Genomic DNA, 17,293 nt, shown 5'->3' on the forward strand with positions numbered 1-17,293 from the left:
AAATATGTATGTGATATAATGGGGAAAAAAAGGATTGGGCATGTGTGTTTGCAACAGTATATAAATAACAAAGAGGAATATAAAAACATCTAAGGCTTCAGTCATGCAACAGACACGCTTTTATGTGGGCAGCCCCAAGGACTTCAAGAGGAGAGCACTGCAAAAAGCAAAATGACTGAGTGATGGGAGCGTAGGTGCCAGCAAACACTACGTAATTAATAGCATTAATAATGCTGCTCATCATTGGCATACTAACCAGAGGCAAGGGTCATGATTTATTCTTAAACTAATCTTGAAAGTATTCCTCAGCACACGAAGCAAAAATGAAAAATACAGTTTGCTGGTAAATGAGCATCATCTAAGGGAATACATGGCTTTAATATTAGCAGATAGAAAACATTAATCAATACTTGCTTAAAACCCTAGAAAGTGATGGGCACATTATCAATCCATCCTTTAGCAAAGCTTCTTGTTATAATGCTGCCCATGAATTGGCTCTTCAGTCTGCTCCCATCTGTCATTAACTCAAGCTGTTACTTAAATGCTGCCCTTAGCTCAGTTGCCAAAATCACACATAAAAAAAAGAAAGAAGGTTAGAGGAATGGCACTTCACACTGGCTTAAGCAGGCACTGACTTGGTGGGGATGTAGCAGGAACACCTAACCACTCCTGCAAACCAGTCCTGGATGCTCCTGTAGCCTTCTCTCACTCTATGAGCAGACTTGGGAGACACAACCTCAAGGCCAGGTTACCTGAACCAGCTGAGCTATCAAACACCCAGTGTTCAGTCATCTGAATTGTAAACAGTTCAGTCTGGTGCTGAAAATCCAGTTCACTGAATTACTACAAATCACAACTGCTGGGCTGGAAATGAGCATCCAAATTCAAGTTAATTCAACAAGACCCAAATTGGTTTTCACTGTAAATTTTCAAATATCAATACTGAACTGGGAGGTGCTGTAAACTCTGAGGGACAGGAGGCCTTGCAGAGAGATCCAGATCAATTTTAGCATTAAGCCATGATTAATGGGATGACATTTAACAAGTAGAAATGCCAGACTTCAAACTTAGGATGAAGTACCACCTGGCAGAAGTAGTAACTGGGAACAGCCCTGCAGACAGGAATCTGAGAGTGCTGATAGGCAGCAGGCTTACTTAAAAAAAAATAAAATCATCACAATGTGCTGATCAAAATTAGGTTCGCCTGCAGAAAAAAACAGGGTTTCCCTACTGAAAAAGGTTTTGATATAAACCTGTCAGACAGCTGCACTCACAGTGTTTATGGGTGAATTTCTGCTCCCTCTAAGCATAGCCCAGTGAGCCTGAGTAAGTGACATGTTTCCAACCTCACCATGGATTTGTGAGATGGAATTCCTGCCCCCCTGCCTTCCCCATGTGTGCCAGTCCTGTCCCCTGAGCCTGCCACAGCTGACACTACCCAAGCAGAGTTTGTTCAGCACACCAGACCCAAAGTCTGTTTGCATGACAGCAGAGGTGGGGAACACAAAGAAATCATTTGCACATACAGCTCTTAGTGACATCTGCAGTATTTCTTTCTAGAGATAAGTGAAAGATTAAGAGGCTCAGCAAACCAGGGAAAGACAAACCTAAGAATTCAAGAGACCCATAGGGATAGAGTTTTATTTCCTGAAATTCTGCATTTTTGACAAGGAAAAAAGCGTTTGATTTGTTTTCCTCAATTATCTGTTTACTTTTCACAACAAATGTTTAAACAATCCCAGATTTTCTAAAGAAAAAGATCTGTCTTCATAGGCAGAGACAGCTGGTAGTTGTCAAATTATGAAGCGTCATCCTGCTAAATGAGCTTTTGACCTAGGAGAATTACCATCTTTAGACAAAAACACAGAAGAGGCCCAAGCCTCCCAGCCTTCTGTCTCTAAGACCACACTATCACTCAGCATTTCAAACGTTTCCACTTCCTTGACAATGTTCATAATCATTTACTCTTGAAAGTAGGTGAATCTAGACCAAGGTATTTCCTTTCAGACCAAAACTGCTGAAAAACTTGCTCAAATTATGTCTTGTCATGAATTTAAAAGACCTGTCATTGAGCCATTTTCATTATCTGTCAGCAGGAATGATGAAAAAAGGGCAGTTCCTAATCAGGGCAACATTTTACAGATAAGATGAAATGTAAGGTATGCACAATTCCAATGTATGTCTATGACATTAGAAATTAGTATTTAAGGAAATCAGATATTCTCCAAGTTTGCAGTTCCAGACACACCTTTGTACCAAGGTCCACCAAACTTTCCTTATCAGGACATATGCCAGACCCCAGACCACCAAGGGCATAGGCAGAACGGATCATGACAGGGTAGCAAATCTTTTCAGCTGCCTTCAGAGCATCTTCAACCTTAAAGGAGAGGGGAATACACTTCAGAAATAGATAGCAATTCAGATAAATAAAATCTTCAACTCTGGTTACAAGGTTAACTGGAAATCCCATCAGTAAGATACTAAACTGTCTGAAGATAAAATTAAAATAATAGAAGTTCACTTTTTAACATCCCCTTTTTCTGCTAAATAGCAGAAATCTGGAACATGCAACTCAGGGAGGTGACTTCTGTCCTTAGCTGTAGGTGGATTTCCTTGACCTGCCATGGACAATGTCCTTATATGATCTATCTTCAGAGACTTCAGCATGAAATATCCCCTCCTAAAGACATCCCAGTTTAAGACCAGTTTGATTTCCTCCAAACTTGAACAGACCTTTCCACCAAAATTTTCTGTTTTCATACTCCCATCCTCAAGGAAGATTTCAATCATGCTGATTTTGGGGATCTCCAATTCTAACTCTAAATGGCTTGTATACAATTTAGGAAAAGTACACCTGACATGTCACATACTTTTGTGCTGCAGCACAGGAGTCACCCCAATATAATTTATTTTTCTTGTCAATTGGCAAATTGGGTTAGGTTTTTGCAGTGCTTAACTGCATTTTCACTCATTTGAAATAATGGTGACCCAGCATTTATCACCAAGGAGTGCTGTACACACTACAGCATCCACAGCATTCAACTTTCACTCTACAAAATGAGAAATATCTTCACTAAGTTAAATGGGCAACAGTAATAGCAGTCACATCTTCAAATTTATCTGATTTACCGATTCCACTGCAAGGCTAGGAGCAATCTTTTCATTTAGCTCAGTTAGTTTATCAGAAAAAAGCTTTCTATCCTCTGTAGCCATGATGGATTCAACTGAGGTACCAAGGACCTTCACACCATACTTCTGCAGTACTCCTTGCTTGAAGAGTTCCACTCCTGCAGAGGAAACAGACACAGTTCTGAGGACTGATAGTAAATGAGGAATCACAGAATTAAAGAAGGACAGAATGGTTTGGGTAGGAAAAAACCATAAAGCTCATCTCCTTCCAACCCCCTGCCATGGGCAGGGACACCTTCCACTACACCAGGCTGCTCCAAGCCTCATCCAGACTGGATTTGGACACTTCCAGTGATGCAGGGGCAGCCACAGCTTCTCTGGGCACCCTGTGCCAGGACCTCACCACCCTCACAGAGAAGAACTTAGAAAATTTAGAACAAAGAAAGTATTCAAAAGATATCTGATTAGCTGACAACTTTTCTGGCCTCATCCACAACTAATTTTATTATTTTTGTCAGTACTCAAAACCATAACGTGAAATTTTCCATCCTCAAATCCATGAAACCAGGAATAATACTACAGTTACCACCTGGCCATCATCTGCATCACAGAGCAAAGCAGCACAGATGAATATTGGTGCAAGAAGTTATATGAAGGCAACTTTTCCTTTTGATCTCTGCCTCAGGGTGGTCAAATATCCCAAATCCAACTATGATAACTAAGATTTAAGATAAAAAGCAGGACATATTAATTACTTTCAAGCACCAAACCCAGCAATTAGAGGTTAAATTCACAGCTTAGGAATGACTCACTCCCCCATGCTTGGTGTCTCTGTCCCTCAGTAACGTGGCTAATGTGTGAGGCATGTGGGGCTTGGATGCCTGCAGAAATAAATCTGCAGAACATGTGGTAGAATCATAGAATCATCCAAGCTGGAAAAGACCTCCAAGATCCACAAGTCCAGTGTTAACCTAGCAGCACTATGTACACCATTAAATCATGTCCCCAGGTGACACAACCACAGACATTTTGAGCACTTCCAGACTGTTTCAATGCCTGACCATCCTTTCAGTGAAGAAATTTCTCCTAATATCCAATCTAAACCTCCCCTGGTGCAACTGGAGGTTATTTCCTCTGGTCCTGCCCCTTATTACTTGACTTGTTATCTGGTAAAAACCATGATTTGGCCTGCATGGAGTGCCAAGTCACCTGTCTCACACTCACCACAGTTGAGAGCAGTCTGGCCACCCATGCCCAGGATTAATCCATCAGGACGCTCTGCCTTGATGACCTCGATGACAAACTGAGGAGTGATGGGGAGGAAGTAGACAGCATCAGCCTGCTTCAAGCCAGTCTCATTGGTCTGCACTGAAGCAATATTGGGATTCATGAGGACAATTTTCACATTTTCTTCCTGAAAAATTAAAATCCGTGTTAAAAATAGGCACGTGTGGGAAAAAAGTTAACAGCAGCAGCACCAGCAAGAAGAGATGGGATTGATCAAGAAGTTTAACAACTGAAGAATTTTTTAAATTATGTACTGTCCTATAAGAGACTTCTGGTCTGAAGGCTGAGCCAATGCTAATTCTTTACTTTCATGCCAGTGAATCTTGAGGGAATGGAAATTCCCACGACTCAGAAATTTGATTGAAATTGTTTAACACATTTAGGAGTTACATAGGAGAGACAGGTAAAAACTGTAGCATACTCATGTCTGTCTGCCTTTGGAAGTCAGATTGAAGGTGACAAAGCAAAAAAATTAATCAAAAGCTAATCTTTTCTTGCCAAGCAGTAGGTCTTTGAAGTTCTCAGATTTTTGTACAAACTAGTAATAGTAACAAAACCACTTTTTTTTTTCTTTGACTTTCCATAGAAATACTTTATTATTAGTATGATTAGGTATTATCAGTTTAAAAATCTCATCCCATAACTTTTTTTATTTGATACTGCGCATATTAAAAGACAAACTCACTTTCTATGCAAAATGAAGGTTAGGCAAAATTTTACACTGCTCTTTCTCTGTCACAGATGAGAAACTGAGATAGAGTGATAATAGATAATAAAGTTTATCTGTGTTCTGCTATAACAGTCTCGCTGCTCTTTAGCTACAGACAGAAATGCAGTAGTTTGCTCATTAATAGAAAATTCTGAGTCAGAGCTGGGCAGGTCAATCCTCCTCACTCTTGAAGTATCAGCACATAATGAGGAAACCAACCAAGTTTTGCTAAAAATGATAAGTGTGACCAAGCTTAAAAATAACCCCACATCAACCACATGCAGTAGACATGCAGATACAGAAAATTGTTCTACTGCTTTGTTGCAAAGGTGGACTGAAAAGTGCAAAGGCCGTGGCCTTATTTTGACAGGAGCTCATTCTAATCACCATCAACTTCATGTAAGCCTGAAAAACTACAAAATAACAAAATGCTAGTTATAGATGCAAGTTACATTTCCAAATGTAATTTTGAATATATATATATATATATATATACATGGAAGTTATTAAAAGGCTAAAAAAATTACAATTCCCATTGAAAAGAGGAACAGTAACAATATTTTTTAAATATTATAAAGAAACAGACTGGAGAAAATGCTATGGAAGTGTTGCTAGGATCAGTACAGAAAGTGCTATTTTCCCTCAGTTCACAATAAGCATGAAAATGCCATAGGATTTTACTGTGTTTGTTTAAAATTTGTAATTATTTGTCTCACTGCTTTGGGGGAACAAAAAAATAACTCACCTGGAGCAGTGGGAATCTCACTCAGAGCTCAGGGGTTGGATAACATTTCCTCTCCTTTCTTTGATAACTTAAAGATACTGCTTTAAAGACTGGCTGTAAATTTCTGCTGGCCTTTTTTCCCTGTCAGAAGTTGGATTTTTTTTTTTTTTTTTTTTTCACTGAAGCACACTTTCCTTGGAAATGTGTGGAACAGGGGAGGGAAAGAACATATAAAATCCATATGGAAAATGTTTTAGATTTAGATAAATGATCCTTAACTGGGTATTTTTCATGGTGATGGTAAGGGAAAAGATCAAAACATTCTTCTCTAATAAATGTATTCAGAAATTCATAGCTACAGTTCTGTTGAAACAAATGGGGGAGGGAAAAGTTTATTACTTTTCAACAAGCTGGACTATCTTCACATCTCATCTCCTTCTTCCCTGCTTATCTGAGACAAGGTATTTTAAAGATCAACTAGCAGTGATGATGAGGATAATTAATGAGAGAATTAATGCTCTCTGTGCTGAGAGACAAATTTCATTGATATCACATCATTCTGGCCCAATTGCTTGGGATGTTGGATTTTAATCCACATGCTGTTTCCTCCTACAGCCCTTTCCTTTAACTTCTGCCTTTTTTAGTTTTTTATAAACATACAGAGGTCTGTGACATGGCCACCCACTCTGCTGGAGACATTTGTTACAACTTAATTAAAGCAATGGATTAGTAATACTCCAGGAGGGCTCCATTTCTCTTTTTGTGCAATATCCACCTGTATTCAGCTGAGTTGGGATAATCCCCACAGAAAGTTTTCCAGAAGATTTTCCAGGTGACCACAAGCCAGTCTGTTGTTCACAGATGCTCCTAGGCCTTGCTCTTCAGGGGATGTTCTTGCCTTTGATGAGTATTTCTTCAGACACAAATTTACTGACTGTGGAAGTCCCATCTCCACAAGACTTTTTTAGTCTTTAAAAGAAGCACCAATTTAACTGTCCAGGACTAAATATTAGTATCACCTTCTTATAATTAATCAGCATCCAAGAGCCAAGTAAGAGCAGGACCACACAGCAGAATGAATCAGAACATCAGCACTGAGAATGAACCAGTGCTGATTCATAACAAAAAAATAAAAAAATCAAACAAAATGAGTAAGTCTAAGGGAAAAAAAATTTCTCCTGTCTCCTGTTAACTGTCCATTCTCTCCCAGCAGTTTTCCCTGGCAGGGCTGACCAGCCATTCCTCTCACATGCAGCCCTGAATGCCTCTGCCAGAGGCAAGGTCAGGAAGGGCAAGCTCTGCCTCTGGATCAGCCTACAGATCACAGCAGCTCTTGGGTAGCCATGTGAAGGGGAAGGGACTCTGTGGGAGGTCAAACTGAGGAGATTTATCACTAAAAAAAAAAAAAAAAACAAAACCACTTTCTTCCACAATCCTAAGCAGAGTTTAAAGGCCAAAGAGGGGAAAAAAGAAAAAAAAAAAAAGATTAAAAAAAGGAGATACCTCTTTTCCAAATGAGTCATTATTGACATTCCCCAACTCTGGGATCCTCCACTCCTGGCCTGTACTTGTCTCCTGATGATGTGGTCAGTTTGAACTAGGAGCCAGCAACAGCAATACAGTATACAAACAACACACAAGCAATACAAGATGTGTTGCAACATGGGGACGAACCAGAGCAGCCCAGATTATATTTAACATTACTAAAACTGATTTTTCCATTCCTTCACTTTAGGGTCAGCACAGGAATAGAATGTTTGTGGCATCAGGACAGCCTCAGAACCACTCACAACCATCACCTCATCTGAAGGCAGCTGCTACTTCTGCTCTGACTCTGTCAGGCCTCTGCAAGCTCCCTCTTCCTTCTTCACATGAGGTCAGACATGAACTTGGGGCTTGGGTAACTCTTACATTACCAGTAATAACCCCACTGCAGGACATTCTACCCTTCTACACCTTCTCCTAGCATGAACTTTTGCCCGAGTAACCTTACTAGGACCTGTTCTGGAAACAAAACTTGACATATATGACCTTTAAAACTCCTCCCATTTAAAAGAAATACCATGTAGAAAACCTGCCTTGATGAGGGGTTCTTTTGTACAGCAGTAGCCAACTGTTCAGCTGTTTTTGGTTGTCTACCTTGCAGTGTGTTGACAGACCACAAAAGTTCCAAGTTTTCAGCTCAGGTACATCTGACTGTATTCCTCCTTCTCCATTTCCATTCAGTTTAACAAGCCTGGAGCAACCAGGCACACATCACAAATAAACTGCTTGAAGACTGTGATGGAAACCCCAAGAACATCTCTCTTTGGAAGATAATTCTGAGTTGTTCACTCACATCACTCAACCAGCAAGTTCACCAACAAAAATTGCTTATTTTCCCTATGGTCATTTATCCATTTATCCACCAGCTTCCTTGCCCCAGCTGGAGGATCAGTTTGGCTGTGAGAAGGGAAAGATAAGGTTAGTATTTTCACAGTTTCTCCTCACCTTCAAGGCTTTCACAGCCTGCGATCCAGAGTAATCAAATTCCCCTGCCTGACCAATTGACAGACCCCCGGATCCTAGAATGAGAACTTTGGAGACCTGCAAGTGTCAAATGGCATGAAAACAATCAGTCCCAGTGTGGTGGATGTTGAAATGAACAGAGACTGTGCAGCACTGAACAGTCTTAAATTACAAAACATGAGTTTTCAAAAGAGAATTTTTTTTTTTCAAAATCACCCCAGTTTTAATTCTTAACAGTATTTCTACTGAATTCTCCCATATATCTCCATTTAGAGAAGTGTGTGACTCACAGAGCATACAATAAACATGTTAATTGTATCATGTGCTTATAGACAACAATGCCTCACTTTGGCTACCCACAAAATCCTGCTGCCTCTAAGACAACAAAACTGTATGAAATTCAGTTCACATTAGGAATTTCAGACTTATTTGCTAAGCAACCAAGCACCAACATTATACTGCTGGCATGAAATCTCATGGCCAGATTATCCCAGGGCACCTCATTATACTGCTATGAGAGTACCTTTCTCAGGAGAACTGCAAAGAAAATACATGAAACATCAGAACTTAAAACTCTTTCAAAGAAAAGAAAGTTAATAACACAAGAGAGGCCAGATGACTGTGAGATAAGCAGCTGTCAAGACTTTTAGAAGAGAAGCCTCCTTTGACTTCCATGTGTTATTTCATTCCGTGGGTTCAATAGGAATTAACTTCACTGACAGGCATGAAAATATCTGTACACTGACCTCCACTCTAGAAGCTGTCATTCCAGCCTTGGGAAGGACCGAGGGAATGGTGGTGCCTTTCCCTCTCTTAACCAGGGAAATAAATGAATCAAATAGGAACTAGGAAAAACAAACACATGTATTTACTGCCAAAGCTGAACTAAATACATACCAAGCAAAGAAGGAAAACCCAGGCCATTTGTGAATTCATGTAATCAGCTCTGCTCTGCTGCCTTCAGCAGGCAGATTTACACCATCTCAGAAGAGGAAATCTTTATTTGAAATTTATTTAACAACTTTGACATATCTGACAAAGCTGCATTGAAGAAAGTGAGGTCATAATCAGGAAGAAAACACACATCAATCATGTCCGCGTGCTCTGTTTCTCTGTGGCTGCCAGTGCAACAAGTGAACGTGCACCAAAAGCTAAAACACAGAGGAGCATTCACTGAACTAGCTCAGGGAACCATCAGGAATGGTGCCTACTACAGAGCAGGGTTCTGACCAGGGACAGCTAAACATCAGTTGTGTGAAATCAGCATGCCCTTCCAGAGGAGGTGCCAGGCCAGCTGTCAGAAAAGTGCTCTCCAAGCAGGCAGGCAGCAGGACCCTCACTGGGATCAGGCAGCTTCAGGCAGTGGGACAGGCTTCCCACTCACCCCACACCTGCCAGGTCTCTGCCACACAGCCCCTGAGGCTGCCTGACTGCTGGGAATTACCTGTGGAAGGAGTATGGATGGCTGCTGCAAGCCTATTTGATATCTATGTTATCAAACCATCCCAGCACTGGGAGTGCACAGACTTGGAGAAGACATGCAGCTGAGTTTTTTGAGTTCTCTGATATACACTAGTCAATCAGATCGCTATGAAAGTTCCTGATATCAAGAGATCTACTTGCAGATTTAATCAACATCATCAAATTAAGATTAACATAAGCATTTCTAGGTATTCTTCCATCTTTGTCTCTCAGGAAATGCTAAATAGTTTATTTATGTTCAGACATGCTTCCTCTGCCTTCCACATCCCCTGATGCTGCTTAGTCATATTCTGTGACTATGCAACCAGTTGTTACAAAATTTGTGTGAAGTCACAGATGGGGGATTAAAATTTCATTTCACTTAGGAGAACCAGAGTGTGGAAGTATGAATCCATTTACATAACTCTACAGTAATTATAAAATTTGAAAGTGGAACAGAAGTATATTAGAAAGTTAATGATTTTATTACAAAGCATCTGGCTAGTATTTTTTGCTGTTAAGAAAAAATCCTGTTCCTTTTGCAGTCTCTTTTGCAAGAGATTCCAGCCTGATCCTGCAAAGGCTTAAGCACTTTAGTAACTTCCAACACAGATAATCCCACCAGGACTGAATACATACACATATGAATGGAATCACTGATCCAAAGCACTAAGAAGTCAATAGACCTCTTGCTGCTGATTGTAATTAGCTCCAGATCAAGCTAAGCAGACACAAGCCTATGCATGACTGGGCCCTTTGCTAGGAACCTGACACTTCCAGACCCAAGGTTTAAGACCATCACCAACTGGTACACCAACTGATAAACATCTGCACTCACAAAGCCACCAGAAAGCAAGCCCAGATCAGCCCTCATACATTACCTCTGTGTCCCTGGGCCCAGGATTTGCATCTGGATAGAACTGCGCTGTGAAAATCGATCTGGTCTCATGCATAATTCCCTGCAGGAATAAAAGTGACTCTCTTAGACACCTCCTGACAAGCAAGTGAACAGAAAGCCACACCTTATCCCTGTAAGCACTGAAGGCCAAAGGACAGAAGTGGCTCTAGGGGCTGTCAAATTGACACCCATTTCATTCCCAGTCTCTTACTCTGCTGTTAACCCTGCAGGACCTGTGCAACCCTCAGGTGTCCATGGACTGGGGGGTGCAGTGGAGACAGAGCCTCCACTGCAACACCAAACACTGATAAGCTGTAAGCATCTGACAGAGCAGGTACACATGGCTCCCTGCAGACACAGGGCAGAAAAGAAAAACATACCTGGCAAGAAAAGATCACCTGGGACAAGGCTGTTATGGAATGAATGGTTTAACCATCCCAAGCTGATTTGCTCTGTCATAGAAAAAATGGATTTTGGTCACATTTTTGATTTCCATAATCCACTTTAAATGCTGACTTAGGGCCTCAATCTCTGCCCTGGGTTGGGCAGAGTGATGAAGGGCACCACTGTTGTGGACAAACAACAGTTATGAGTCAGTGTTTGTAGTTTCAGTTGGAGACAGGAAAAAATTATTTCTCATTTGAGTGGCCTGATAGCACCAAGAAGCATGATCCACTGGGAGACCACCCTGTAGGTGCCATTGCTCATGGTCCCCATTTCCAGACAGGAGTAAAGAAATTCCTCAAGAGGAAATTCAGGGAAAAGCAGCCCTGACACAACCTGCTTCCCTTAGGAATGGGCAAAGGAGCCTAAACAGTCTCATGTAGAGGCACAGTGCCATCCAGAGCTTCAGGGTGGGATGCCAGGATAGGACAGGGATGAGAGATGAGCTACTGTTCATGTTAGGAGTTTCTGCTCTCAGAATAAAGAAATCCATCAGTCTGTCATATTTTCCTTGAATGCTCATGTTCCTTGTAGTTACATACAAATGTTCGTAAAAACTTTTTTAAATGTAAAAATGTAAAAAACTATATTTAAAAATTTAAAAAATGTTCACTCCATGCCTTGTCAGTATTTGGAAACCTGTGCTGGCCCTGTCCAGCTGTGATAGGTCAGGTCAGCCACAAGAAATGTTTTGTTTTTTTTTCAAGCTGAGGAATGCAACAGACTGTACACAACAGCCCTGACCCTATTTTTGCATGCTAAACCAACACAGTCCTTGTCCCTCTTCATCTATGAAGGTTTAGGAGACTGTTGCTGCTTTGGGGCTCAAGGAAATGTTTTTTTAGCTCACGTGAAAGAACATCATTCTACTAGATGCAGAAGACTCATGTCCAACCTTATCACCTTTGTCTCCAAATTCCAGCTAAAGCAAACATAGAAAGGCCTGGGAATGAATGGGTTTAGTTTGTCAACAGTGAAAATAAACTCATTTCAAAAATTGAACAGCTGTAAATTCTTGTGTATCAATGTTTTGTTTGGTAAAATTTGTCTACGCTTAGATACCTTTCTGTGTTTAGATATCCTTCTGTAAGGATAAAGAAAACAGCAAATGACAAAGCAAACTTATTCTAAAATCATCAGCTCAGAACAGCACTGTTCAATCTGCCAGACTTGATATTGGGCATTCATACAAAACAAGAGAAGGAGGCATATTTCTATGAGGGAAACTGCTTTTGAAAATACCTTATTTTCATTGATTTCCTGATAATTAACAAGATTTTACTGACTTACACAACACTGGGCATCATGGAAAAGATTTATGTGGGCAGTTACAAGCTTGAGATCTCAAACATGGATGCCACTTGACATTGGACTTCATCTTGGATCATGTAAGCTATTCTCTAGGGGCAGCCCCTCTTCCTCATGCCTTTAGTCGTTGGAATTACATTTACAATAACAGGCCAAATTAGATAGCAATGATATCCCTTTTCTGTGCTGGGCAACACAGGAACAACACAACAAACTGGTGACACGGGCTTGCACTGCTGTGGCACAAACCCTAAGAGAATGGTAGCCAAGTGAGCAACACCAGCAGTAGGGAAATCATGGAAATTAATAAGGCTTCTGTTCAGGGAAATTATAAAGTCACTGTTGCAATCCAGTGCAGTGGGGCTGGTACAGTGGGGTACAGTGGCTATAAAGCAGACTTCTAAGTAAAATAGATGGTCAAATCAACAAATTTAGTCTTGATCATGTGGGAGCAGGCTTACAGGAAGTGAAATAAAGCTCACAGGAGGTGAAATAGAGGCTTCTCTGTGCAGAGCTCACCTCATTCGTTTGGTCGTTGGCATTCACAAAGAGAGGCTTCCAGCCAGGAGGGAGGGTGGAGCCATCGATGGCATAGCCGTGGTTCTGAGCAGTGATGACAGCCTGTCCATTCACTGCATTCAGGACAGGCTGGTTCTGGCCTCTGGAAGAAAGAGGGATCAGAGGACAAAAGTGCCAAATGTGTTCAAGTGCCACAATTAGGAGGAGCTGATAACTGTGGGGCTATACATAACAGTTCGATAGTAGCAGTAAAATACTGGCAGCCAATCTCAAAATGATAAATCCTAGGAGAAACTTTGCTGTTCTTCAGCTTGATAGGGATAATTATACCAAATACTTTCAAAAAAAACACTCCAAAAAGTAGAGGCATGACATGGCAGTTTAAATGAAAGGCAAGGAGAATGGCTGGGATGAAGGAGCAGTGTTACTGAGATGCCAGCTGCTCCTAAGGCAGTTCAGCAGCAGAGCACTGCTGTTCCATAGCCCTTTCCAATGCTGAGCTGCTCTGCCTGGGAAGAAGAGCTGCCCCACCTGTTTGCCATCTGCATCTTGTAAGAAGTAGCTCCAGCTGCTATTCCAGTGATTAGATGTCCCATGCTAATTCCAAACAGGGGCTCTGGGCGATTGCTCTCCAGGACCTAAAATGAAACGGTTTTCAACAGATATTGGGCTGTCTCTGTCCAGCAATTCCAGCATAAACCATGCTAGTTCCCTCACAGGCTTGGGAAAAAGCTCAGTGCCAGAGTGCCAACAGCCTATGAAGGGAAGTTTCCTCCTTCCCTCTTGTTCAGAGAGAAGCCTCAGAGCACAGCTTGGTGTCAGACTACTGGCAGGGAATAAGCAATGACACTGCATTACAGCCATTTAGTGTGTGACATTATCCCAAGTGGGAGCTCTGAAATCAGTGCTGTTCTTTCCTAAGGTCACAGAGGACCTGAAAGAGCACAGGGTACTTCAAGGCTTTGGTATGGTAATTGTGGTCACCATGTTTGCCATGTATTGCTCTCCAAGGTGTATAAAGCCTTGTAGTAACTATTGGGCTGGAGCCAAATCCCACCAGACTAACATATTCCAGGCAGCTGAAATGTCTGAACATTTGTCCCATAACAAGTTAGTATAACCAACTGCTACTTCAAGCACTTGGAAAAAAAAAAAAAAAGGCAAATTAAAAAGTATAATCAGCCTATAGTCATATACACTGTACCTTTCTGACATTCTGAATCACTTCCTGGGCCTTCATGGGATCCCCTGGACCTCCAGAAATTATGAGCCCATCATAATCCATGCCAGTGAAATCATGGTCCCATGGAACCAAATGCACTTCTGCACCTCGCTTAAAAAAAAAAAAAAAAAAAAAAAAAAAAAAAAAAGGAGCAAGAAATGGGCGGGGGAAACAAATGCAAATGAATTTTTGTAAGGAGGTTCTTCCTATGCTCTCATGTCCCAGAGCCTGAGTTTGTATTTCAGTCATCAGTTATCTCCTTTGCCCATGATCAGCTTCTCTCCACTGTCTGACCATATTACTTTGACAAAACTGGCAGACTTGGTCCCTTGGAGCCACCACGGTGTTTGTCGAGTTACTCTGAAATTCACTGATGAGATCAAAACTTACTAATGGAAAGTAAAATAAGTGTTTACGTGCACATGTAACATACACATTCACTTTTACACAGTGCATTCATCCTAACTGCTAAATTAGGGCTTCACAGCCTTGTTCTGTGACATGCCAGAAGTAGTCCTACACATCAAAACTGAGACAAACATCCACACTAAAAAATTGAATCAGGGAAATCCTGTCCATCTAGAGAATATGAGGACATTGCCTTCCATCCTCCTGTGTGGCTAAAGAAGCAAGAACTGCCACATCACTGTGCTAAAAACAGGAAAAGCTTTTCACAGAATTCTAGAATCAGAGAATAACTTGGGATGCATGAGCCTCATGAGGTCATCAGGTCCAATCCCTGCACAAAGCAGGGCTAATTTCCACATTAAGGCAGGTTGCTGAGGGCCTGGGGAAGCTGTGTTTTTAGTATCTTCAATTATGAACATTCCACAAGTACTTTGGGCCTGTTTCAACCATTCACCACCATCATTGCATTTATCCCCCTCCCATTTATTTATTTTTAATAATGTTGGCTTCACCTTCCTTCATTGTTCTTTAGAAAAATTTTGCCTTATTTTTTAAAAACTCATCTTCTGGGGATCTTCCCTTGGCTGAGAGACTGCTGTACAGGTCCTCTTCTTCATCCCCTCAATACCCTGTACCAAGTGCAAAAAACATCTCCCAGTGCATAAAAATCATCCTAAAAATTATGCCTCATTTCAGGAGGGCAACTAACTTTAAAATGCATGTGTCCAGGTGGAAGGAAGGCTTATGAGTACAGGTGAGGCTCTTGCCAAAGCAAAACAAGTGACAAGGGACATCAAGCACTGACCTACCTTTACTAGCAGACGGATAATGTTGTGCTTCAACCCACAGTCAACAGCTACAACTTTAATTGGATTCCCTCTGCCATAAATCTTGACTTCCTATAAAAAGACAGATCATGTTGTAAATGACAGCTCACAAAATGTCCCCAAAACACAAAGATGGGCAGCAGAATAACTTTTCACCAATGTGCAGCAACTGGTACTTAACAATCAATGTATGTGGAAATCTCCAGGAATACTGGAGATTTAGTGCTTCCTTCAGACATTAGTGCTTCCTTCAGACATTAGTGCTTCCTTCATCTTTCTGTGCAAGTAGAAGTTTATATACTGTTGTTTATATAGTGCTGTTTATATAGTGTTGATTATAGTGATACCGTAGGTTTTAAGCTTTTCTGTTCTGTTTTGGTGTGCAGCTTTTAGCTTTATGTTAAGTGTTACTAGGATCTTTTCAGAGGATGGTGAGGACAAAACAATCCTATTCTAGCTGGAGACTCAAGGACAATCTCTTCAAACTTTAAATTTCAGTCCCAAAGCATAAACAACGTGAAAAGAGGAGACTGGGCAAGCAAGCAAGAAGGATGCAACTTCATCATTTGAAGCTATTAATTGGACATTTAACTCCTATATGCAAATGGACTAAAACTTATAAAAATGTGAGACCTTGTGACCAAGCCCTCTTCTGCTTCCATCTTGGAGCCATCTGGGCAGAGTGTGCCAGGGTGTGGCCTTTGAAGGCACTTCAATAAATATCCACCTTACTCCTCTTAACTATGTCTAGCCTCTGTTCCAGCTCCTTAAGGCATCAACAGCAGTAATGCAATTCCTAAGCAATCACTAATTTCCATAGCTCATGACAAGCTTTTTTCCTGTGTATCACCTCATTAGCAGTGAAGCAAAAAGCCAGTTCTCACAGATCATTGCAGCCTAAGAGAAACAGGAGATACTTTCAGCTGAAGTGCAGTCATGCTGCTGATGCCAGTGGAACAAAGCTACAGATCCATCACATGAAACACCACACCAGCCCTCCAGTCCCAGTCAGAGCAAAGGACAGCACAGCTGGGGACAGCCTGTGAGTGACCTTCTGTGCATAATGGCACCATGCCAGGTCTGTCACCGAGCATGGCCTATGTTCATATGGACCTGGCAGTTTTATCTCACAACTCCTCCTCTTCCAGCTGCTGTTCCTTAACCCATTCCACAAAATAGTTACCAGTCCCAAATCTGGACCATCATGCTTTGTACACCCAGTTATCTACTGGTCACAGCCAGAATGGGAGAAAGTAAAGTCAAACCCCTGTATGTTATATGGCCTTGGTACTGTGCCATTGCAGACTCACTGTCAGACAGCTCTAGCACTAATGTAAAGTTATTTATGGACAGCTTCTTTCTGAAGCTTGCTGAATTATTTTACTTGCTACATGACTGGAGGTAGCAGTTATTGATGTTATTCATCAATAAGCACATAAGGCTGCCTTCTTCCTCCTAAAAACAAACTCTGTGCTTACCTTCGGTTACACCCAGCTTCTGAAAGCTGATATTGACAAATGTATTTTGCCCAAAGTAGCTTTTCTCTTATATGCCATGGAAAAAACAAGTCTTTTTTTCTCTTTTACACCAAGTAATTAGCTTTTAATCAGCTTCTCTGGCATCTGTATTTCACATCTGGACCTCCTTATGAAAAGAGACTAAAATCTATGTCCAATATGGCTAGTGCAGGGTGACAAACTGAATTTTTCAAAAGGAGAAATATGGCCAGCCAGAAGGAAAGACATCCCCTCAGCAGATAATTCAAGATGAAGTTTGTTAGCAGAATATTGCAACTCCTCCCCGTATGTTATCCTCAGTTCTTGTTTGAACTTTTATCTTTGCAGAGATT

At 41.2% G+C, this 17,293-nt stretch overlaps 1 protein-coding gene across 1 annotated transcript in view; it reads right to left on the reverse strand.

The window, feature by feature from the left end:
- Positions 1-17,293, reverse strand: part of CPS1 (carbamoyl-phosphate synthase 1) — a 92,849-nt gene that overhangs the window by 57,887 nt on the left and 17,669 nt on the right. Inside the window, exons 7-16 of the mRNA XM_053946993.1 lie at positions 15,427-15,516; positions 14,192-14,320; positions 13,519-13,625; positions 12,988-13,129; positions 10,700-10,777; positions 9,104-9,202; positions 8,340-8,435; positions 4,354-4,543; positions 3,130-3,287; positions 2,249-2,377 (exon numbers count right to left, since the gene is read on the reverse strand). Of these exons, the coding sequence (XP_053802968.1) occupies positions 2,249-2,377; positions 3,130-3,287; positions 4,354-4,543; positions 8,340-8,435; positions 9,104-9,202; positions 10,700-10,777; positions 12,988-13,129; positions 13,519-13,625; positions 14,192-14,320; positions 15,427-15,516 (1,218 nt within the window). The remainder of the gene's footprint in view (positions 1-2,248; positions 2,378-3,129; positions 3,288-4,353; positions 4,544-8,339; positions 8,436-9,103; positions 9,203-10,699; positions 10,778-12,987; positions 13,130-13,518; positions 13,626-14,191; positions 14,321-15,426; positions 15,517-17,293) is intronic.

This window comes from Vidua chalybeata, chromosome 7, assembly GCF_026979565.1.
Source record: "Vidua chalybeata isolate OUT-0048 chromosome 7, bVidCha1 merged haplotype, whole genome shotgun sequence".
NCBI lineage: Eukaryota > Metazoa > Chordata > Aves > Passeriformes > Viduidae > Vidua > Vidua chalybeata.